We start from the raw sequence: 22,718 nt of genomic DNA, 5'->3' as shown, positions 1-22,718 counted from the left end.
ACTACAAATGGTTAATAAACATGTGAGAAGTTGTACAAGGATGATAATATCAAGGTGTTGCAATTGTGGATAAATGGGTATACTGATTACCAGCAAGACTGTCACTTTCTGTGATACCCTTAAAAAAAAGAGAGACATTCCGCATTGTATAGCAGCTTCATCTCTCAATATCTACTCTCAATATTGAGGCTGTATCCAAGCCTAAGGAGACATGTACCATAGTAAGTGTTGTAGAATTGTTCATCTGAGGAAACATTTATGTGGAAATGGCTAAATAAAATGTGTTCAAATGACGGACACCTGGAAACATTTTGTCCAGTGTGAGAGAGGTGTATTACAGAACGGTACATACAACATGGTACCATGCATGCCCCCAACACAAGCCAGAATAGCATATGTTATTTGTACACATATGTGTACATACGTTTTTTAAATCTGGAAGGGGCCACACCAAAGTGATAGTGGTGACTAATTTGGGGGAAGGAAATACAAATCTTGCATTTGGAGGGGTGATTAGTGACGTAATGTTTTTAAAGGAAGCTATTTGATTATTACCTGTATAATTAAAAAAGCTATTTTTTTAAAAAAAGGAAAACAAATGGGGGCCTAGAAATCCTTGAGGTTAGTCCTGGGTCTGCCACAAACCAGCTATACACCCTGGAGTCATTTCTCGTGCTCCTTGGGACTCCACCCCGCATGAGACAGGCTGAATTCAAAGTAAGCGTAACATTCTGGGACTCAGGAAGCCTCAGAGAGTAGGGACAGTCATGGACTCCACAGCTGATCCAGGCTGGAACTTCACAATCTGCCTACAGTGTCCCCGAGTCCCCAGAATCATCTGTGTTCAGAGGTGCTCCTGGCTTGAGAATGCCCTCAATGTGGCTGGAGTCCAGGAGAAAGCCTTCTGGGAAGGTCATGTCCAGAACGGACCTTCTGACTGCAGGGCAAAGAGGCTGAGGTGGTGCACAGGAAGCTGGGAACGAACCCCTGTGCAGCCTCTGGCGCAGGGCTTCTCAAACTCGACACTACTGACCTTTGGGGCAGGTTCATTCTGTGCTACGGGCAACCGTCCTGCGTGCTGTGGGGTGTTTAGCAGCGCCCCTGGCCAGCGGCAATCTCTGCTCCTCATCCCCACCCCAGCTGGCAACCAGGGCTATCTCCAGTTGTTGCTAGTGTCCCCTCCACTAGCTGGGGCTAAATTCTGTCCCCGGTCAGCTCTGTCCCACAGAAATTCTGTGTAAGCCACACAGGTAATTTTGTGAATGTTCACAAGTTGTACAACCATCACCACTATTTAATTCCAGAATATTTTTACTGTCTTCCAAAGAAACCTCATACTCATTAACTGTCACTCGCTCTTCTCCTCTCGTCCTACCTCTGGCAAACCCAAATTTATGTCGATGTGCTTATTCTGGACATTTCCTATCAGTGGAATCATATAATATGTGGCTTTCTCACGTCTGCTTTTGTTCACTTAACATAACATTTCAAGGGTCATTCACATGTTGGAGCATTTATTAATTCCTCATTCCTTTTTATGGCTGGATGATATTACACTATATGGAAATACCACATCTATTTTTTTAAAGACTTTATTTACTTATTTTTAAAGAGAGGGGAAGGGAGTGAGAGAAACATCCATGTGTGGTTGCCTCTCGCACACCTCCTACTGGGGACCTGGCCTGCAACCCAGGCATGTGCCCCGACCAGGAATCGAACTGCGATCCTTTGGTTGGCAGGCTGACACTCAATCCACTGAGCCACACCAGCCAGAGCCACCACATTTATTTTAATCTATTCTTCAGTTGGTGGGTGTTTGGGCTGTTCCCACTTTGTAGCTTTTATGGATGGCGTGTGTATGAACATTCATGTACGAGTTTTTATGTGGACATGTGTTTTCAGTTTTTGTGAGTAAACACCTGGGTGTGGGATTTCTGGGTGCCCTGACCTCTGGAGGAGCTACCAGCCTGTTTCACTGAAGCAGCTGCACCGCTTTATAGTCCCACCAGCACGTGGGAGGGCAAGCCAGACACATAATTCTAACTTTTGGGGAAGCCGCATTTTTAAAATAGTTTAAAGACACAGGTAAACTTTAATGATTTATTAACATAGTCAATATAACCACAATATTTCAATATGTAATCTATGTAAAAGTTATTAATAACTTTTCTTTTGATATGAAGTCCTCAGAAATCGGTTGTATATTTCACACTTACAGAGGATCTCAACTCGGGGTCTAACTGTGCGTTGGAAATGCTTGATCTGTATTGTGACCTCATGAATCAGTCGAAGGAGTAGATTCACACGCCCAAATTGTTCCAAACCTACTTCACCCTTTTCCTAACTGAAGCACACACGTCCATTTATAAGTATACATGTAAATTAAGTAACCTAGGTCAAATTTAAAGTTCGGTCCTTGAGTTGAGCCAGGCACACTTCATACCCTCACCAGCCACATGTGGCTGACAGCTTCCAGCGGGGGACGGCCCGCTCTTGGCCTTTTCCGCTGCAGTTGTGATTTTTAAAAGGCGTACTGTCCTGGCCCTTCAACTCAGGGCTTCTCTTTCCTCATCTACAGCCGTTCCAGTGACGAAATGCAATTCTCTCTCTCCATGTTAGAATCAGGGAACATGCACTGCACGTCATCACCACCCTGGGTCCACGGTCTACACTGGGCTCACTCTTGGTGGCGCACGTTCTGTGGGTCTCAACAAATGTGCATCCACCATTGGGGTATGTAATTCTCTTTTAGAGGAGGCTGAAAGAGAATTTACACGTGTAAGGTGTGTAAGGGCGGCTTCTCACGTGTGGTAGAGTCCTTACCAAGGTCTGCTGGTTTGGGACCAGTGGCAAACAGCAGCCGCTGTCTCCCTGGGAGCCCCTTCAGCCCCCCACCCCCGCCCTGTGCAGCCTTATTTCTGACGAGGAGCCCCAGCAGAGCGCCCCACCCCCAGGCCAGGCCCCGGAGTCCCAGCTGGCCTCCTGGCTGCCCTGCTGCTGGTGGGTGAGGCTCCACTGGGTCTCTCACGTCACTTGAAAAACAACATGCCACCCTGCCCCCAAGCCATCGATCGGGTTACTTGTCAAGCTACAGGACAAAAGAGGACACATTCCAGTGGTCTTGGAGGTCACAGGTTACTGGGCTGGGGAAATCGGATGTAATTTGAAATCTAGGGAAGGAGGGGAGGGCTTTTCCCTTAAAAGTGTTTTCCTCATGGGTGTTCTTCATGAGGAATCTGAACAAAAACAGCAAGACCACCTCTCCAGAGGCAGGAGTCTACGTCCGGCCCCTCCGGGGCCGTGCCCCTCAAACCCTGCCTTGCGTGCAAATCAATAGGTCTGGTTTGGCTTGTGTGGGCCGGGGCCTGGGAACCTGCATTGCTAACCAACTCCCAGGGATTTCCAGGTACGACACCGTGAGCAACAAAGGCGGAGGGCTTCTCCCAGGGTGTTTTCAGTTCGCCCCACCCGGCCTCCCACGCTCCTCCACCTCGCTCAGTTGCCCAATAGCTAATAATAGCGGCCGGTTATTGAGGGCAGGTGTGTGCCAGGGGCTGTGCTGTGACTTCAGTGGGCAAGCTTGTTCAGTGACCTCGGCAGCCCAGCGAGGTAAACCCTGTGCTGTCAGGGCTGTGGGTCAGAACGGGGACGGCCTGGCTCTGCACCGTCTGCCTGACTTCGGGCTCTCGAGCCCCAACCGTGACATGAGCTAGCTCCCCAATTCCATTTTAGGTCTGAGTTCCTTGCTTCTCTTTAGAACGAAAATAAACTCTGATAACTGTGGTTGCCTCTGGTGAAAGCGACCGAGAGTAGGAGTAGGAGGGACATTTCCTTGTCACTCTCTACCCCTTCATTGTGCAGCTTGTGAATTCCATGCTGGGTTTGTGTGTGTGTTAACTATTCAAATACGTTTAAAAAATACTTAAAAACAAATAAGCCCATGACCTTCCTTCCTAGTTAGACCAATGAGCCAACAGCCTGGCCAGTACCAGATCAGTGCTCAGGGCCGAGGGTCGGGTAACTTCCTCCAGAGTGGACACGCCGCATCACTGTTGAGATGGCGAAGGTTCGAGGGCTTGGCCACCTCCTTCGCATCCTCTGGGAATCTGCTCAGCAAGGCTGGTCCACAGCCTCCCACTAGATGAGAAAATGCACACTCACCCCTGGTCGGAGAGGAGTAGGCAGCACGAAGACTGAAGGAGGGCAGGAGAGTTTTGAGCATGCTGACCTCAGGACTGGGACCCGGCTGCGCTTTTCAGAGGACCCAGAATCTCAGAGGATTGGCCTGTAGATACTGGTGGATTTGAACTTAGAGAAAGCCACTGTGCACAGCAGCAGGAGTGGCCCCTTGGATGCTCCTTTGCACCCCAGTGTCTCTTCTGAGTCCCCTTCACCGAGAGGGGCGGAGGGGGGCAAGAAACAGGGAAAGCAGCAGTCAGCTTCTCCCGGGCTCCGCTGGGGGCCTCCTCCTGCCTAGAGTTTGGGTAGCTTCTCTGCAGAAAGGTGCAGAGCTGCTCAGATCTCCAGTCCCCTGTGTCATGCCAAAGTCCCTGTCCTCTTGACATGTCCTAGGCTCATGGCCACACCCTGCAGTCCCGACCTGTGGAGCTGGTACTGTTCCTTCCACCAATGGGACGGACCAGGCTACTTGGCCACCCCCCGGCCAGACCTCCTGAGCCTCCGCACCTGTGGGAAAAGGGGGGGCAGAGAAGCCTCTCAGCCTGTGATTGATCCGAAGGACCCGCTGAGGATCCTCAAGAGAAGTGTCAGTGGGAGGCACCGGCAGGCTGCCAGGGAGGGAGGGGGTCCCACGCCAGGAGTGGTCGGAGCACCTCCAGCTCGGTGCACTCAGGGATGTTGCCATCTGCCTTGTGATCGGGCTTGGGGACAGAGTTCAGGATGTGGCCTGTGGTGACAGCGAGGAGAGAGAGATGAACCTTGGCCCCCATCACGCTGCGGCTGCATCGTGGTGTCTAGCATTCCTCCCAGGTGCCTGACATCAGAGACACGAATGGCAGGCATCTCTGGTCCTGATTCTGAACCCGCCGTGGCTCTCCCGGCAGCCCTCGCACAAGGCCTTCACCTTTCCCCCAGGTCCCCCACAGGTCTTCCACACACAGTGGCTCTGTTACAGCCCAGAGATGACAGCCGAGCTAACACGTCTTTATTAAGCACCGACCTAGTGTACCAAGTGTCAACCCCTCAAAGGACTGATAGCGAGATCCCGGAGCTGGAAGCCCGAGAGGGGTCCTAATGCCCTGCTCGCGCCAGTCCCCGCGTCCTGTCTATTCTCCCTCCAGGGGCTCTCCTGAGTCAGGAGCTTCCCCTCTTTATCGGCCCTCAACACACAGATGGATTCTCTCAAGTCCTGGAGGCCAAAAGTCAAGGTGTCGGCAGGGCCAGTTCCTCTGGAGGCTCCAAGGCAGAAGCCACTTCACATCTGTTTGTCTGTCTGTCTGTCTGTCTGCCTCTCTCTCTCCTAGTTTCCGTGGTTGCCAGCTACCCTGGTAGCTGCCTTGCTCCGGCCTCTGCCCCTGTGGTCACATGGTGCCTTCCCGGTGTGTCTCAGAGTCCAGACTTCCCTCTTCTTGTAAAGATACCAGCTGCCGGATTGGAGCCCACTCGGGCCCAGTGTGGCCTCATTGTAACTCGATCACATCCGGGAAAACTCTACTTTCAATAAGGTCACATGCACGGGGGCCAGGCAGCAGGATCTGAACATATCTTTTGGGGGACTCGATTCAACTGACAACATTCTCCACCCCTTGGTTGCCAACGTTGCTCAGGCTTCATAATTTATCTGGGCCATGGTGATATGCTGCTTTCCAGGCCTCTCCTAAGATGCTGGGCAAATGCTACTGCAACAATCCCCCTGAAACCTTCGTCTGGGAATGTCATTTCCTTATTTAAGACGACAATACCTTCCCAGCCCCCGTGGAACTGTGATGCACGCTCTCACTGTAGGAAATAAAAGAGATCTGAATGCTCCGCACAATGCATTAGCCGTGGCCTCTTTCCTCGGCATCTCCCTGCTCCCGCTTCCTTTCCCAAGCCCCCCAGATCCTAGCCATTCTCATAACTGAGTACTTGCCTGCCCCAGTGCCTTTGTGCATGCTGCTTCCTCCTCCTTCTCTCCTTACAGGACATCCTTGACCTTGTCTACCTCCTTACAAAGAATGTAAGTGTCAAGAAGACAGAGTCTTTCATGGGCAGGTTCTTTCCCCAGCAGCTAGGATGAGGCCTGGCACGTGGAGAGCTTGCAACAAGGATTTGCTGAGTAAAGGAATTAGTAAATGTAAATGTGAGGGCAGCCAATCAGTGGACTCTGGATTTTCCCCTGATACACCTGTCCCTGCTCCTCCCCCTGCAGGAGAGTGGAGTTCTCCGGTAGAGGTCGGTTGCCCTCTGTGCTGGCACTTGCTGTCTGTTACAGCTTCTGGTTTGCCCGGCTGGGCCGTTACCCCGTGAGCTCCGTGGACACAGATACGGGCTCTGATTCACATGTGAATACCAGACCCAGGGCCCATTAATATTATTTGTTAAACTGAATTAAATGGAGTTACACTGGCAAGACAGAAACACGAAAAATTGTGCCCTCCTGCCCCGTCCAATGGACAGCCCCCATGGTGTTTGCAGAGCCAGGTGGGGGTGGGGCCTGGGCAGGAGACAGCGCGTTCTCTGAGCTCCCCTTTCTGCTGATGCTTGAAAAATTATCTTTCTGAGTCAGCACAGGTATTTTGATACTGCCTTGAGATTTTGGGCATATTTTTTTCAAGTGATGTTCTAAAAACAAGTGCTTTCACATTTACTATCAAACTGACGGTGTTGGGTGGGAAATTAAGCATCACCAGAACAGTTTACCCTTCGTCTTTAAGATTCCTGGTTGGGGGTCTGAATGTGCCCACCAACATAAGGAACTCCCCCAGGCACCGCCTTCCCTTCAGCAGAGGGAACTACATCCAACTCCGGCCTGGGCAGGTCCCTTAAGAACATCCTGACGTGGCCGGAGCTGCTTACAGGTCTGGAGGGCTGGGCTGCGGGATGCCAGCCTCCCTGAGAGCAGGGCAGGGACTGGGAACAGCTCTGGAGTGGGGGTGGGGGCGGAGGGCTTGGGCGGGGTGGGGTTGGGCAGTTTCTGAACTCCACTCTGCCGCCAGACAGACTGCTAACCACGGGAGCTAACAGAATTTCCAGAAGAAAACCAGTCTGCCTGGAACTGTCCTGCTGCTGGAATATTTTAAACCTCTCTCTTCTCCTGAAGCCTCCTGTGACGTGACAGAGCTTCAGCTGAGTGTTGGTGGCAAACTGCAGGCTGGGGAGGGAGGCTCAGCAGGGCCTGCTGGGAAAAGACTCGGTTGCTACAGTGGGTTGCGTAATGTGTCCCTAGACTGACATCCATCTGGAACCTCAGCCTGCGACCTTGTTTGGGACTAGGGTCTTTGTGGATGGCATCAGGTGAGATGAGGTCATTAGTCAACATGAGGTGGAGAGACCAGGAGACCGGCCCTGGACACCTTGATCTCAGGCTTCCGGCCTCCGGGGCTGGGAGATAAGTGTGTGTTAAGTCACTGAGTTTGTGGTAATGCGTTTCCGCCGCCCTAGCAAACTAACACAGTTGCCAGTGTGTGTATGGGGACGTAGCAGAAAAAAATGTGTGTTTTTTCATTTTTGCCTCCAGAACCCCCTTCCAAAGCAGCTGGGAGACTGGGACTGCCCCCGGTGGGGGCGGGGGAGTGGGGAGTGGTGATGGTGGTGAGCTTCTGCTGAGGGAAGCAAACAAATGAAAGGAAACAAGTGTGTGTTTTTATTTTTGTTGCAGCGGGACAGTAAGTTTTCAAGTCGGGCTCTGCTGCGAGAGGAGTTTTTCGAGTCCCTTCCTTCACATTAGATTCCAGTGTTTTCTCCTTGCAGTCAGAAAGTGGGACGGTGAGGGTTTCGACAAGGGTGCCCAGCCCTCAGGACACTGGGGCGAAATGCTCACAGAGCTGGAGGCAGGGCCCAGAGGCCACACGCACCCTGACTGCCCTTCTCCCGGCTTTGGGACTGTCCGTCTTAGCGTAAGCGAAGGGGGACCGCGAGGACAGATCTTTCTCTGCTTCCCTTTTGGGACACGGGGCCTAGGAGTCCCCTTCCCCCATCTACCAGTGTGGGCGGCTCAGACACCAGCTTCCAGAAAAGCAGGGTCAGGGCGAGCAGAACTGAGGGCCCCAGCACTCCCTAAAGGCTGTGTGAGTCATACTGGAGACGGGCTCAGTCAGAGAGAGAACTGTTTTTCTCCACTCCTTCTCTAAGTCCCTGCCTGGGGTTGGAGCTCGAGAGAAAGCCAAGGTCAGTTCCAGAGCAAGAATAAAGAGATTGCATGAACTCCTGCCTACCCGAAGTAGTATGTGTGAACTTTCGCACCACCATAAATGCAAACATCAGGTCAGCCGTTTATTTTCTGTCCTATCTCAAATCACTGCCTTGACATCTAGATATTTTCTTTCTTTCTTGGTTCTCTAAGCATCACTCCCACCACTCAGCTTCCCAGGCACTTCTTTGTGAATCGTTCTTGTCCCTTCCATCTATAAGGAGAAAGCTGATTTTGATGGCCCCGTCAGTAGAGGTCCCTGAATTTCCAGTCTGCTCTGTTCTGTGCTCCTCCCCACTTCCTGCCTTTGGTCCTCTCACTGTTCAAGTGCGGGCGTGTGAAACTTAACCCTTCAGCTGCAACTCTGTGATTGTACAAGGGTGTGCCCCTGGCCGACTGGACATCGCCACCCTCGGGGCCTGGTGCCCGTGGATATATTTCTGCCCATGTCTCCTGGTTAGTATATATCAGAAACCTCAGTTGTTCATGACTAAAGCAAGAGCTGCTTCTTTCTTTGCTAGAAGAAAACAGACGGCTTCAGCTTAGATCTAAAGAACACTGAGGCCAACCAAGCATTAAAATATTAGTGATGAAGAATAGTTATAGTTTAGTAGAAAATACGTATTAACTAAAGCACAGAACCATTGGACAACTTTCCAGGTAGAAGGTCAATATCAACAGAGAATGAGAAGAGAACCAGACTCCGAAGGGGCAAAGCCTTTCTGTCTATGTTGACACCGGACCAAGAGCACATTGGATGGATGTTCACTCATTTGACCTATTTTTTGAGCACCTACTATGTGCCTTGCACCAACCTGGACAAGACTAGCCCTGTGCTTCCTGGGTCACTTGCTATCCCAGCAACTTTCGTTTCTCCTGCCGAATGAAGCCGTCTCTGAATCTCATCGAGCAGCAGTCACCACCTGCTCTGTAACTGTACCCTGTAGACCTGTCCACTTCGTGGGGATAGTTTTGCTTAAGCAGAAGCCAAACCTGCAGGCATGTAGCTGTCCTCCTGCTTAGAAAAGAGACATGTGGTGGATGAGGGGCTGTTCAAGCCCCAAGCCTGCAGTTTCTTCTGATTTTTGGTCTGACCATCTGTGACAGGTGACCTGCCTGGATTTATGTTTCTATTCAGGTTTTCCAAGTACTGGCTGTCATCTGCACTGCAGGTATTGAAGTCATGCTGAACAGGCGAAGTTGTAGCACAGTCACTGTGACGCATACTTCCTGTTTCTAAAATTTACAAGAACTGACTGTGTACCAGGTATTACTGTCAGTTCAGTAGGGTAATGGCTACTACCTTAGTTTTGATTTTGCTCACAAATTCTAGAAACAGTGAAGAGAGATATTGATTTGAAAACACTGTCCTAGAACCTGCCTAGAGTTTTGTTTGCCCCTTGTCACGCAGTCCGAAATCTGCAGAGAAGTTCAGGGCTGTGGGAAGGAGACAAGCCCACACCACTCAGCTAGCCCCTGCCTGCTTGTGACCGATGTGGGGATTCATTCCATGGGCCTGGGATCGGTGGGCTCGAGGGGGTATGGAAGCCCCTGACATTATGCACAAAGGTATGTGGGTAGAGTAAGAGTTCCTGGGGGAAAGGAGCATAACTTTCCTCAACCCGCAAAAGGGTCAGCAATGTTGGGCACCAATGGCGACAGTGGTCGTCCTTTCTGGGGTTGTGGTGATGATATTGGCTTGGCTCCAGTCTGTGAGCCTCCAGAACCCTTTGGGATCGGCTCCAGGGCCCACATGCTGACAGCTCTGTCTACTCACTGCACAGAGGAGGGAGGGGCCCAGTGATGGCCTGTTCTCCAGGCTGCTATCTCTTCCCTGGCCCCTTCTGGGGCCCCCAGTGCCCCATTTAGGACCAGTCTACCCATGGTGACATGCTATGTCCTTTTCCCTAACAACTCTGTCAGTCACAGGCTTAGATCTAGAAGCCTTAGCAGCAGAAGGAAGACCCAGTTCCAGATGGAAGGCAAGGTTGAAGCCCCGTTCCAATGTTTGTGTTGTGTACGTGACAGCAGGTCCCTGAGCACCAGAGCTCCTGGGGCCGAGAGCCAGGGCCAGCCCTCTCCCTTCACTGCGGAAGAAACACTGCCTGAGAGATCCGAGGGCTTCTTTAAAGTGCTTCCCACATCACATCATCGCAGCGCACCCAGGGCTAAGCCTTGGCTTCTCGGAGGCCCAACCCTTTTTGCAGCCCCCGATTCTCTTTCCTTTCATGCCTCATCCAAGTCAAGTCTCTTTCAGCAAAAAACCAAAGACTATGCAGAAGTGCCTGATGGACTTCAAGAAAAATTCCTGGCCTTCCCAACTCCATTTTTCTTACGTTTGCCTATCTCCCAGCACCCTTATGGAAATCATGGCTTTCCTCTTGGCTCCCAGATGTGAGAAAAGAAAGATGCCTGCAGAAAAGGAAGTCAGCTGCTATTCTGACCCGTGCATTTGGGGGTCTGTCACCAAACGGCCCTCTTATGTGTTGGAGTAGCCGGTGTATTTCTCCCTGGCATGACACAACCTGAAGTCCCAAAGGCATACATTTCTACGTCATTTTTAAAACACTAACTGTATTAACAGAATAGTGCCTCCCATGTATTAAGGCTTACATAGGGCTCAGTAATTGCTACTATTAGTGATAGTTCTGCTATTTGCCTCACGTCCATCACCCAAGATGTACCACAAACACAGAAAGCTCCTGGCTCTTTCTCTCACACCATGTCACTGGGCAGATTCTGCTGAATGCACAGAGGCCCCGGGCCCTGGGAAAAGGTGTTCCTCATGGAAACCTTGTCCACTCCCAGTAAGAGACCAAACCGGCAGGTTGCAAACTCTAAGACTTTGCCAGCATTGTAACAGCAGCTGGTGGGACATCCCCTGTCTCCCCGCGGGAATGGAATGAAGATGAGCCGGTCAAAGGACAGGGTGCTCAGCATCTGGTTTCAGGATTGGGGGCTTCAGACAAGTGTCCCCCCTTTTTATTATGAGTTATTTTTACATTCAAAGCCTTTAAGGCTTTGAAGCTCCTTTCTGGGCAACCTGGCAACTCCCCCTAAAATGCAAGTTCCTGAACTATTCTAGGCTGCCCGCAAGCTTTCTTTGGCCGGGGACCGGGCTGTTTCCCGTTTCTCAGGCCCAGGTGGTATGGATTTGAACTATCCAGTGACGAATGGCCCTGAGCCTGGAGTGAGGGCTCAGCAGATAGTTAGGAAAGGTTAGCCGTGGGCGAGGCCCCAGCAGCCCGGGAGGCTGGGGAGCCGGGCAGTTCCCAGTTGGAGATTCCTGGAACCACAGGGGGAAATTGATGATGTGCAGACAACTGCTGAGGGACGCGGTGCTATTTCTATCTAGTCCAGATAAGGAGGAAAGAACATTCAAAGACCATTTAAAAAGAAACAGAATTTGGAGAATTCGTCCCACGGGAAGGCATGTGGGGGTGCTGGCTGGCAGATGCAAGGAGCTACATGCTTGACCCTCCTGGCCCTGGGGGGCTGTGTTTGCCTTAAAGCTGGTACTTCTCCTTTGATGATCTGGCTTCTCAGATTTCCCCATTCTCCCTCCCCCACTGGACTCCAAGTTCATCTTGCCTCAAGCCCTTTTGATCCCTTGGCATATGGACCAGCCCTTTGCCCTTCAAACTAATCCCTACCTCAGTTCACCCAGTGCCTCCAGAAGGGCTCCAGGGTGAGCCTCATGCCTTCTCCCTCACCTTCAGCGATGCATTGTCCTCTGGCATCTGCCAGGATTGCTTTTAGCTGCAGTTAACAAAATAACCACTGGAGAGTGGCCTCAGTCCTAAGGACCTTTGTTGTTCGTGTCACAAGGCGTCTGGAGGTGGAAGGTCTCAGTGCTGTCCCAGTGGCTCAAGGAGGCTGGCACACTCCTCTGGCCTTTCTCTCTTTCTGCTCCACCAGCCATGGCGTGGTGGCTTGTCATTCTCATGCTGGTTGCTCCTGACTGGGAGATGCCAGCTGCGACATCAGGCATCACGTCCTTCTGACAGGAAGAGGAAGGGGTAGACAAAGTGCCTACCGCACCCGTGCCTGACAGAAGCAAAGCCAGGCCTCCCCAGAGCCCTTCCTTGGATTTCTCCTTACCCCTCACTGGCCAGAACCAACCCCTTGGCTCCATCTCACTCTGCAGGGGGCTGTGAGAGTGGGCCTCTCCAGTTACTTTAGTTGGAGGTAGCAAGGGACAAGGGGCTTGGGGATGCTGTTGAGTCAGTCAACCCACAGCTTCCAGCACACCTACCACCACCCCCTCTACTCGGTGGAGAAGGTTCTTGAGACTGCAGTGACACGTCCAAGAATCCACTAAGAATGGATGCATGCAATGGAAGAGTGCAGCCTCTGGTTTCTGCACCTCAGGGTCGGATCCGTCCAGTGGGAGAGCAGGATGCACGGCGCCGTCCTTCCTCTGCTGGAACTGTCAGTCAGGCTCCGCCCATCGGGCCGTCAGCACAACTTGTCAGGGATGGTTATTCCTTTATCTTGTCCATGTGCCTCTTCTCTCTTCAGCTGAATTAGAAGCTATTTGAGAAGCAGGATCTCATCTCCTACAACCTTCTATTGTTAGTGACTCAACTTAGAGGCATGTGCTTTTGTCGGCATCCGGGACACCGTCATTAACAAAAAGGAGACTGACCCTGAGTGTCGTTGGGCACATAGCAGGGCAGCGCACCTTTCCAGGGGACCTGTGGCAGACACACTGAGGAGGCAGAAGTTTTGGAAAGGCCAACAAATGGAAACAATGTGTTTGTAGAACGGGAGGCGTGCTGCATGGCGATGGCACTGGGAAATGCAGGGCGAGCACGCCATGGGCTTTCCAGTTGGACGCTGCTTTCAACAACAGGTTCGGGTGCTACTAATCTGCTCTCCCTCTCTTCTCCTTGTGTCCATTCATGTGCTTTTCATTCAACAAAACTCATTGAACCCCTACTATGCCCGTGGTTCTGAAATTCTAGAAATAGGGAGTGAGGCATCCCTGCCCTTAGGGCTTGTGAGGAAGCTGACAAACACCAGGTCACATTCCAGGTGACGAGGACCATCATACAGTCTTCTACCCAGTGTCTCCGATGCCCAGAAGTTCTGCATTTAAATTAGGGGATCTCCTCCCAGCCCTTTGGTGAGGTTTCTCTTAACTCCTCGTGTCAGAAAAGCTGGGCTGCAAAGGGCTTCACGGCCAACAGACTTGGCTTTAAGTTTTAGTCCTGTCATTGACTGGGGGACCCTGGGACGATTTCGCACCCTGACCTTCAGCCATCTCCTGCTTTCAATTGACTGCCCCTCTGCCCCAAAAGCACCCATCAGTGATGCTCGGTGATAGAATTCTGTTAACCATTTCTCTTAAAATCAGCTCACTGAAGCCATCTCAGTAGAGGGTGTGGTTGGACCCCGCAGGAGAAAGATGAGTCCTGTCGTTGTCAGTATTGGTGGGGTCAGCGATGTGGGTCTGTGGTCGTCCCACACAGTCTGTCCCAGCCATGGAACCCAGGGCATGGTCCGTTTGCAACCTTGCAGCTTTGGCCTTGCCACAGATAACCTTCCTGCAGCCCTCTTTGCTCAGAAACCAGAGCTCGGCATGGCCACCTGCTCTGAGGGCCTCCTGACTCTACCAGTGTTCTGGCTTCCCTGGACCTACACACGGCGACGCCCCAAACATCCAGGACTGTGTTCTCTCCCTCTACCCCCACCGCACATACAGCACCCTCTCTGAAGGCACCGCCTTCTCCCCCAGTGGTGCCCTGGAGGCCACCCTCTCCACACCTGCACGATGCAGGGTGGTCTAGTGCTCACCCAGCAATCGCAGACCAGTTCCAGCCTGGCGAAGCCAGCGAGCATCTCCACTGTTTGGTGGCCTGTGGGCAGCATCTCCAAGTAGGGCTCAGCCCCTGCCACATTGTCCTCCCTCGGTCCTTCCCCTCCCCTTGGAGCACCGTAGGGTTTCCCTGTGTCTTCTAGACACTCTTTATTGCAGTTAACAATTCTTCCTACTCAACTGCCCTTAGTTAACCCAGGCTGTGGTTTCTGTCTCCCGATTGGACCCTGGCTGTTCACCTTCCCAGGAAAGAAGAGATGAAAATATCGGCATTTCAGATTTATTTTGCCAATCAAATGAGAAAGCCCACACACAGCCCAAAGCACATGGCTTTGCCTTGGCCACGACTTGCTTTTCACAGAGAACAAGGGAAACTACTGTCGGTGAGGGTCAGGCACTTGGCAGGATGGTGCTGACGTGCATGTGTTTAGCCCTAGAGGAGGAGACAGAGGGCCAGAGAGGCCAAAGAGATTGCTTCAGATCTTTCACACAGTGTTGGATGGCGCTGAACCCAGGAAACCAGTCTTCCGAGTCCACATTCCACACACCGCACGGGCTTCCTCTTAGAGCCTCAAAACGTCCTTCTTTTCACCTGAATGAGAGCAATTTCCCTACATAACAAACCCCCTCCATCTGAGCACTCGCTCCATTCGTAAATCTGGGCACACGAGACCACCTGAGCAGCAGGGGCGGCGTTTGCTGGAGTCCTTTCAGCATGTCTCACCTGAGAGCGCCCCTCCTAAGAGAACGGTCTGGATTGTTGGGATGTCTCACCTGAGAGCGCCCCTCCTAAGAGAACGGTCTGGATTGTTGGGAAGGCTCAGGACAGTGGTTTCTCTTTCTCTCTGATTCAGCCTCTGCGTGACCCCAAGGAGACTACAGATGCTGTGGCCCTTGACAAGGATGTTCTGGGCTGTTAAAGCTTTGCTTTGAGAAACCCCTTTGGGGTACTTAAAGTCAAATTTATGGAATTTCCCATCAGCAGCGGACCAATGATACGGTTTGTTGCTTGAACATATCTCCCAAAAGGCCGAAGTCTTTTTTACATTCACTGGTGCTTCCCCGGTACTTAGAACAGAGCTTGGTATACCATACACACTGTGTAAATGTTTTTCAAGTGGATGAACTCACATGGTCAAGGGTTTGCCATATTTTTTACATGGGACCCTTCTCCAGGCTATTTTAAAATAGGGCTTTATTTTTAATGCAAGAGAGGAGGCGTGTGTGTATACCTCAACAGGAACATTACTGCTTTGTAAATCGGCACACCACCGTGGCTGAGACGATGTATTCCAGTGGCCAAACCGGCCCTAATCAAGCTTCCCCGCCCTCTGCTTCGCCCTCTCTGGGTGTTTGTTGTATCTTCTGCTATCAACGCTGCTGACGTTGTGTCAGGCACGAACGAGTGGGTGCCGTCCCGGGAAGTAACAGTGGCTTTTTAACTTGAGCCCTTTGGAAGGGTCTGTGCAGTGCCTGGCAGAGTGTTCTGTACGTGGCGGCCACTCCATAAGGGTCTGTTGGTGGCGACAGTGTTGTGATGATGGCAAGATCTTAAAATAAAGGCTTGACAGACAATGGGAATTCAGGCAGGAGAGGAGGGCTTAAGAGAGCTCTTGGCGTTTGTGATTTGACAGTGTCCCTGAGTGTCCTAAATCACGACCAGGAAGCCACCCACACTTTCTGTGCTTAATAGCTCAGTATATTTGTATTGCAGTTCATGATAAAAAAATCTGAACCCAAGTAGCAAACAAAAAGAACATTCCCTACATGCGCTGTGGATGATCAGGACAGAGGCGAGACTGTGCATGTTAAACTCCTCAGTACTTTTTAAAAACCATGCTTCCTATTTCACCGAGGTTATCTTTCTGGTTTTCCCTTTTAATATAGTGAGAAAGGAAAAAAGAATATAGAAAAAGAGGGAACTCATTCTTTTTAGAAATATGGGCATGTGAACCAGTATCTGCCCCTGCTCAGTTAAGTCTCCTTTGAACAGAGTTGTCCCAGAGTCAGGGGCTGATGAGTCCAAACCTTCCAAGTGCAGAGTGTTAATGGCGCAGTTGGGTAGAGCTGTCTCACCTGACGCAGGGTTCATTCACTGCCCGCTTCTTTCATCAAGTGCTCAGGGAGCGCCGGCTCGGTGCTAAGGTGCGGCACCTGTTCAGTGTTAACCCTGTGAGAGGCCGTGTGTACGACTCAGAACAGGAACACCCTGCAGGTGGGTATTTTGCCCGTATTGCACCCTCATCACTTGGGATTCTCCCTAGTACATCAGAGGGCTAGATAAATGCTTGTTGAGTTGGTGAATGGTGGCAGCACTCATGGAGTTAATAGCCCACAAAACTGTACTAAGTTTCTTCTTGTTCAGTTAGCACTTTCAATAATATCTGAGTGAAGTGAACATCAGGGTAGCGAACAAAAGGAGAGGCAAGTCCCCACTGTCCTCAAGCAGCCCTGCTGGGGGTGGAAGGAGGTGTGGCTGTGCTGCCGTCCTCTTTCCTGCTGGCGGCGTGTGCAGGGAGGGGTGGCTCTCACCTGCGTTGATGGAAATCAGCCTCAGGACCATGGAGCTGCACGTGCACTGGAACATTTCAGCTCCACTTTGTCTGATGCTGGAGAGGCCGCTCCTTCCCTCTTTAAGCCCAGCCGTGGTGCCTGCACCTTTGAACCGGCCGCTGCAGAGCAGGTGTCCTGGGGCGAAGGTGGGGATCCTTGCTGAAATTTAGTGGCAATTCCGTTCTTCTTAGCTGGGCATAATTTTGATATGCACTGAAATACTGGATGAGCTAAACACTTCAAGAGAAAAGAATTCAGCCCAAGAGTTTGCTGCTTCCTTGAACAATATCCAATATCACAGAATGTTCCAATAGTACCATGGTGGGTTCACCCCTCACGATGTGAGAGAGGTTCATTCAGTCATTCTTTCTTCCCTCTCTCTGCTCCTTTCTCTTCACAAAAGCCTAAGTGAGTCCCAGGTTCTCTGTTTCTTGTGGATACAGTTGCCTGCCACCGGGCAGCTCTTTTAAAATGGGGGAGACTTTGCAATATTTTATAACCTTCTGGGGGCAAGAATGATTGGCAGTGCTGATGGCCAATCATGACCCTAGTGCTCCATGAGAGGGGGGCCTCAAAGAGAGCAGGCCTCTCTGTTCTTTAGTAACATTATTAACCAGCAAGCTGTCATATTTGGGGGCAAAGACTGCTCATTACTACTTTATGGACACTGCATTTTTCATTTATTACGGTCATGTGAAATATATCTTTCTGGAAAGGTACACACAAGCTCCTAGGACTTACTTGATGACAATAGTTAACATCCAATCTATTTTCGTCTTTACTGAGAGAGAGAGAGAGACAAAGGGAGAAAATCATTAACTGATGATGCCAGGAGGCTTTCTGCTTATAATGGACAGTTTGACCAGGGGTCCCCTGGAACACAGAGTTGCTTACATTTGCATATCTCCGAGACGTTTCTAATCTGTACAGTGGGTTTGGGGATTGACATTCAGATTTCCATCATTCCCACTGCTCTCCTTGTCCCTTACAACAGTCCTCAGGTATTACCACTCTTGTGACCGCAGTTCTGCCCTACTGCAGGCTCTCCCAGGGACAATCGTACTAATATTGCTTTTCATCTTCCTAGGTGCAAATTCAGGACAGAGCCGGGGAGACACTCTCTCCCAGCCGGACACCAGCTTTCTCAGAGCCTGCCCAGGAGGGGTCTGTACTGCCTGGGACCACAGCAGACTCTGTCTCCAGCTTAGAAAGGAGCGATGATGAAGGTGCACCGTTGATTTCATACCTGGACAGGGAAAGCTGTACTCAAGGCCCTCGGCATGAAGAAAGCCAAGGCAGAGAAGACGACACACCTGGATGTTCCTGGGAAGACCCAGGATATGGGCTGAGCCCCCCAGAAGCCACCCATGCAACTCTGTCCCCCTGTGAGCTGTCGGTGTGTCTGCCTACAGAGGGCAGCGATGACCCCAGGGAGCCGGAGACTCTGTCTGTTTCTCCCCCTGCACCCACAGATACTGTCCCCACCCTGGGAACTGTGTGCCATGGGCTGAGGGGCAGAGAAGCAGAGTGTTTGATGGAACATCTTAGAGCAGGTGACCAAGGGACAGGTGGCACCATGGACCCCCCGGCTGGAGCCCCCGTTCATGAGCATTTGCCCCAAGAATTCTGCTCCACAGACTTGCAGCTGGTGGAAGGTCAAAGCAAAGTGTCTGGCTTGTGTTTTCCTGATGAAGGGACAGTGGAGGGTGTTTTCCAAGGACAGGGTTCAGAGCCTGCACAGTCTATAGGCCAAAGCAACCAGGACGGAAACATGGTGGCATTTCCTGTACTTAGCAGTGCCCTCCCCTGGGACACTTCACAAAAGGCCAGCGAAGGCACCACAGGGGAGCAGCTAGCCAGGGGGGAGAATTCCACCCCGACTCGGGCTGCCACAGGGCAGGGCAGGCTGAGCCCCAGCACCACAGGAGGGCTTGAGGACAGACAGTCCCTGTCCTCTGAGAATTCTTTGGTGCAGCATGAAGAAGGTGAGGACGTCCCTGGGCCCCACGCCCCGGGCCCCACAGATACACCAACCAGCCATAGTTCGGTTGCGAAGTTTCCTCAGGAGCCGGCAACATTACCTGCTAATCTTGAGGGTCTTCAGGGGACCAGGGAGAGTGGGGATGCACCAACTGGTACCACTGCCACCAAAGTCCACCCAGCCAAATACCTCCCCATTTCAACTGCTGAGAACAGTTGTGCAGATGGCCCCAAGGAGAGCTTACCTCAGCCGCCAGGTGAAAATATCTTTCAACATCCTTCCAACGTACAGTCGGGTCATATTTTGAATGGCTCCACCCCTGAGTCCACAGAAGAGCTTTGCACGGCCCCTAGAGGACCGGGAGTCTGTGTCTGTGCCCCCCTGCTCCCAGAGGGAGAGCTCGGCCAGGACTCCTCTCTCCAGGTCGATAACCAGCGTGGAGACAGGAGCCGGACTGTGGATGGAGTGGCCAATAGGAGCTTGGAAGAGCAGTTCCAGGAAAAAGGAAGAGAAACAATGCAGAGGACCTGGCAGGAGAGCTGGCCCCGCCAGGGCTCTCCTTCTGAAGATCATGTCCAGGAAAGTTGGGCCCCGATGCCTGCTGCACGAGGGGAGACAGTCCCGGCACCTTTGGACCACCCGTCAGCAAGCTGCAGGGAGGAACGGAGGCCGTGCTCAGGCCCAGGGACCAGCATGTCCACGGTGGACGAAGTGACTGTGGAAGATGACAGGCAGACTGTGAGCAGCATTCTGCCTTGCTCCCATATCCCCCTGGAGGAGTCTACGGGCAGTGGACCAGGACACGGGGAAGCAGCCCACAAGCCCGAGAGGATGGCTCTAGGGGCTTCTGTTTTCCAGGCCTGCCCTCCAGGACAGCCGGCAGATTCTGAGTGCAAGGAGTCAGCTGCTGGTGCCATGACTCCTGCTGGGGCCTGGGCCGTAGGTGACACAGGACAGGCAGGTGCTGCTGGGCCTGAACTGGACCCCTCTGAGCCTGCACCATCGGCTGGTGGTCCTCAGGCTGAACCTGGCTCAGCCCTTGCTGATAACAGAGATATCCATGAAGGTCAGAAGCCAGCCCGGCGCACCTATTGGCGCTGCCTTTCTGCCCGGTATCTGAGCCAGCGCCGGCTCCTGGAGTCGTCTGTGGACCCTGTCGAAGAGGAATTGTGTGTCACAGATTTGCCATCTGAAGCTTCCACAACTGGAGGGCAGGAAACTGTTCACAGTGTGAGTCAAAACCAAGAGGAAAAACAGCTTATGGCGGCACTCCCTGCCTTCTTGAAATCGTTTCTGACCAGCCCGAAAATCCTCGAGTCCTCTGTAGATCCCATTGATGAAATAGGTGTGGTGGAGTGGGCCAGGCTGGAAACCCGGGAGCCGTCTGCATCCACCCTGGGGCTCAGCACAGAGGACAGGAAACTGGAGGACGGACACTTGGGCCAGAGAGCAGAAGTCAGACCTGCCAGCTCGCCAGTTCCATGCCCCCAGCAAAGTGGGGAAACCATTCCAAGTACTGACCGAAACCAAGAAGCCAGTGAGCGGGGGGAGGCTGAGCAAAGTCAAAACAGCGGAGCAGATCTTGTATCCCCCACTTTACCTCTTTCTAGCGGTCTTGCAGTCATGACTCAGGCGTCTGCTGGAGTTGACATTCAGAACACCACAGGTCAAGTTCATGACATCCCCCCAAACTGTTTAGTGGAGCCCAGCAACTGTGAGCCTACGCTTTCTGCCTCAGAGGAAAGCGGGGAGAGGGGGGGTGAAGGTGGGAAACAGTCGCCCTCCTCTGGTGGTCTTATTCCGCTGCCTTTTACTTCATCTCCTGAAGGAAACATCACAAACTTTCCAATAAGCCACAAAATTGAGGAACCTGAAAAAGAGACGCCCCAAAGTGGGGAAACCAAAACCGCAAGCCGATCCAGCTCCCCAGCAATGGCTTTGGCATTCACTTCAGGAGAACATGAGTCAGAGACAGCTCCTAAAACACAGCAAGACCCATGTCAACTGGGCCCCACCCTGGGCCATGGGAGCAAGTCAGGGGGGGAGAGGCCCCGGCCTATGGCAGCCCGGACAGGCAGCCCCCCAGCGACTGCTACAGAGGAGGGCAAGAAGAAGCAAGAAACCTCAGGAAGTGGACGTTTAGCTGAGGGAATGAAGAAGAAGATTCTGTCCAAGGTGGCCGCCCTGAGGCTGAGGTTGGAAGAAAGGGAGAATGTCAGAAAAAACTCAAGGTTTCCTGCAAAGGTTCCTAAACTCGAGACGTCGATATTATGCACCAGTGAGCAAAAAGACTCAAAAGAGCTGCTTTGCAAAAGAGAAGGAAAAGGTGAGACCCCATTGCTCTCCGTCACTGTTAAAGCTTGGGTTTGCTGACCAGTAGGTGTTGTGTTCCTTGGTCCTTCTGAGTCCCTTGCCATTAAGTTGAGTGTCCACCAGGTGGGCACTGACGCTATGGTTGTGAGCACAGGGCTTGGCAGATAGACTCCCCTGGTTCTCAAACCTGAGTGGCCTCAAAGTCACCTGGAGGGCTTGTTAAAATGCGACCTGGGCTCCAATAACAAGGTGTCTGATTCCAGGTGTGGGCTGAGACGTTGCATTTCTAACAAGTTCCCAGGTGGGCTTTGGGGAGAGCTTGTAGCTGTGTTTAATTCAGGGAGTGTGATTAGGATGCTCTTTTGTTTAATTATCCTTCAAAAATATTGTATAATGATAAGCAGAAGCATTCATCAATATAGCTAATTAGTATAATTAAGTAGACCACAGCTGAGCAGAATTTCCCAGAAATAAACATTTAGGTACAGTTTGGGAGTCTCTTCCTCAATCATTGATTTTCATTACAAATGGCTTTATTGTACATTAGGTTTCCTTTCAAAGTTGGGTGTAAACTTTCTTTCCCACTCACCCTTCACTTTACCTGAGTCTAAAGGCTACAGGAGGGGCCAAGTCTCTGCTCCAGGTTTCAGAGCCCTGAGGCCCAGAGGGCTCATCATCAGGAATCACTTTAACCCCCAGTTCCATCTCGTAACCCGAATTTTAGCCTCTTCTGTGTCAGAACTCTTCTCTCGCTTGCTGTAAGACCTGGCGGAAGTCAGAAGAGGAGACAGAGCAGCAGGCGAAGCCCTCGGTGTGTCGGAGCCGGGCGCTGTGGTCCCCATAGCTCCCAGAGAAGGGTTTTCCCCTCCTGACCGAGCCTGCAGACTTCTGGGTGGTGCTTGTCCCTCGCCACCCCCATCCACAGGCCGGCAGCCCTGTGTCAGAAAGGATCAAATATGGGACTTCTGACAAGTTGGAGGCGTAGGTGGAAACACTTTGCTTCCTCGAACAACCAAATCTAAAAACAACAAAGTTTTAACAGCAATAAATGCAACCAAACCACAGAATATTGTAACAATACGGAGTCCGAAAACAACACACCACTCAGCTAAACAGGTGAGAGGGGTGAAGCCAGCAGCAGAGTGGGTCGGGCAAAAAAAGATCCCCCGACCAGGGCCGTGTGCAGGTAGCCGAGGGTGTGGATCCCAGGCGCGGGGTAGCTACGGGCGGGCCCAGACAAGGTGCGGCGTGGCTGGCTGTGTGCGGTCGTGCATTTGTGCGCAGATAAACCAGTGAAGCGACGCGCATTGAGACAGACCGCACAGGCCCAGCGCAGGGCAGCGGGCTCAAACATTTGCGCTCAGATAAACAGGCGCGGGCCAATGGTGAGGCAGACCAGGTGAGCAGAGAGGACCGCCATTGTTCCCTCTCTGACCCCGCCCCCACATACAGCATCACAACCCAGCGACCTGGGTGACCCCGCCCTGGTGAACACCTAAGGCGCCTCTCCTCATATGTGACAGGTGCAAACAGATCAAAACATGGCTCAAGAACAACTCAGAGCCCTAGAGCCGATAAATCTAAGTGATGAAGAAATAGCCAAACTTTCAGATGCACAGTTCAAAACACTGGTGATCAGGATGCTCACAGAACTGGTTGATTTTAGTCACAAATTAGAGGAACATATAAAGGCTAAACTA

General features: G+C 51.9%; 1 protein-coding gene across 1 annotated transcript in view; it reads left to right on the top strand.

The window, feature by feature from the left end:
• The window catches only part of ALPK2 (alpha kinase 2), a 97,070-nt gene that overhangs the window by 48,876 nt on the left and 25,476 nt on the right, over nucleotides 1-22,718 (top strand). Inside the window, exon 5 of the mRNA XM_037152003.2 lies at nucleotides 17,812-21,031. Within this exon, the coding sequence (XP_037007898.2) occupies nucleotides 17,812-21,031 (3,220 nt within the window). The remainder of the gene's footprint in view (nucleotides 1-17,811; nucleotides 21,032-22,718) is intronic.

This window comes from Artibeus jamaicensis, unplaced genomic scaffold, assembly GCF_021234435.1.
Source record: "Artibeus jamaicensis isolate MK-2021 breed Jamaican fruit bat unplaced genomic scaffold, CSHL_Jam_final contig_354, whole genome shotgun sequence".
Taxonomy (NCBI): domain Eukaryota; kingdom Metazoa; phylum Chordata; class Mammalia; order Chiroptera; family Phyllostomidae; genus Artibeus; species Artibeus jamaicensis.
This window is presented reverse-complemented; position numbering and strand designations above follow the sequence as displayed.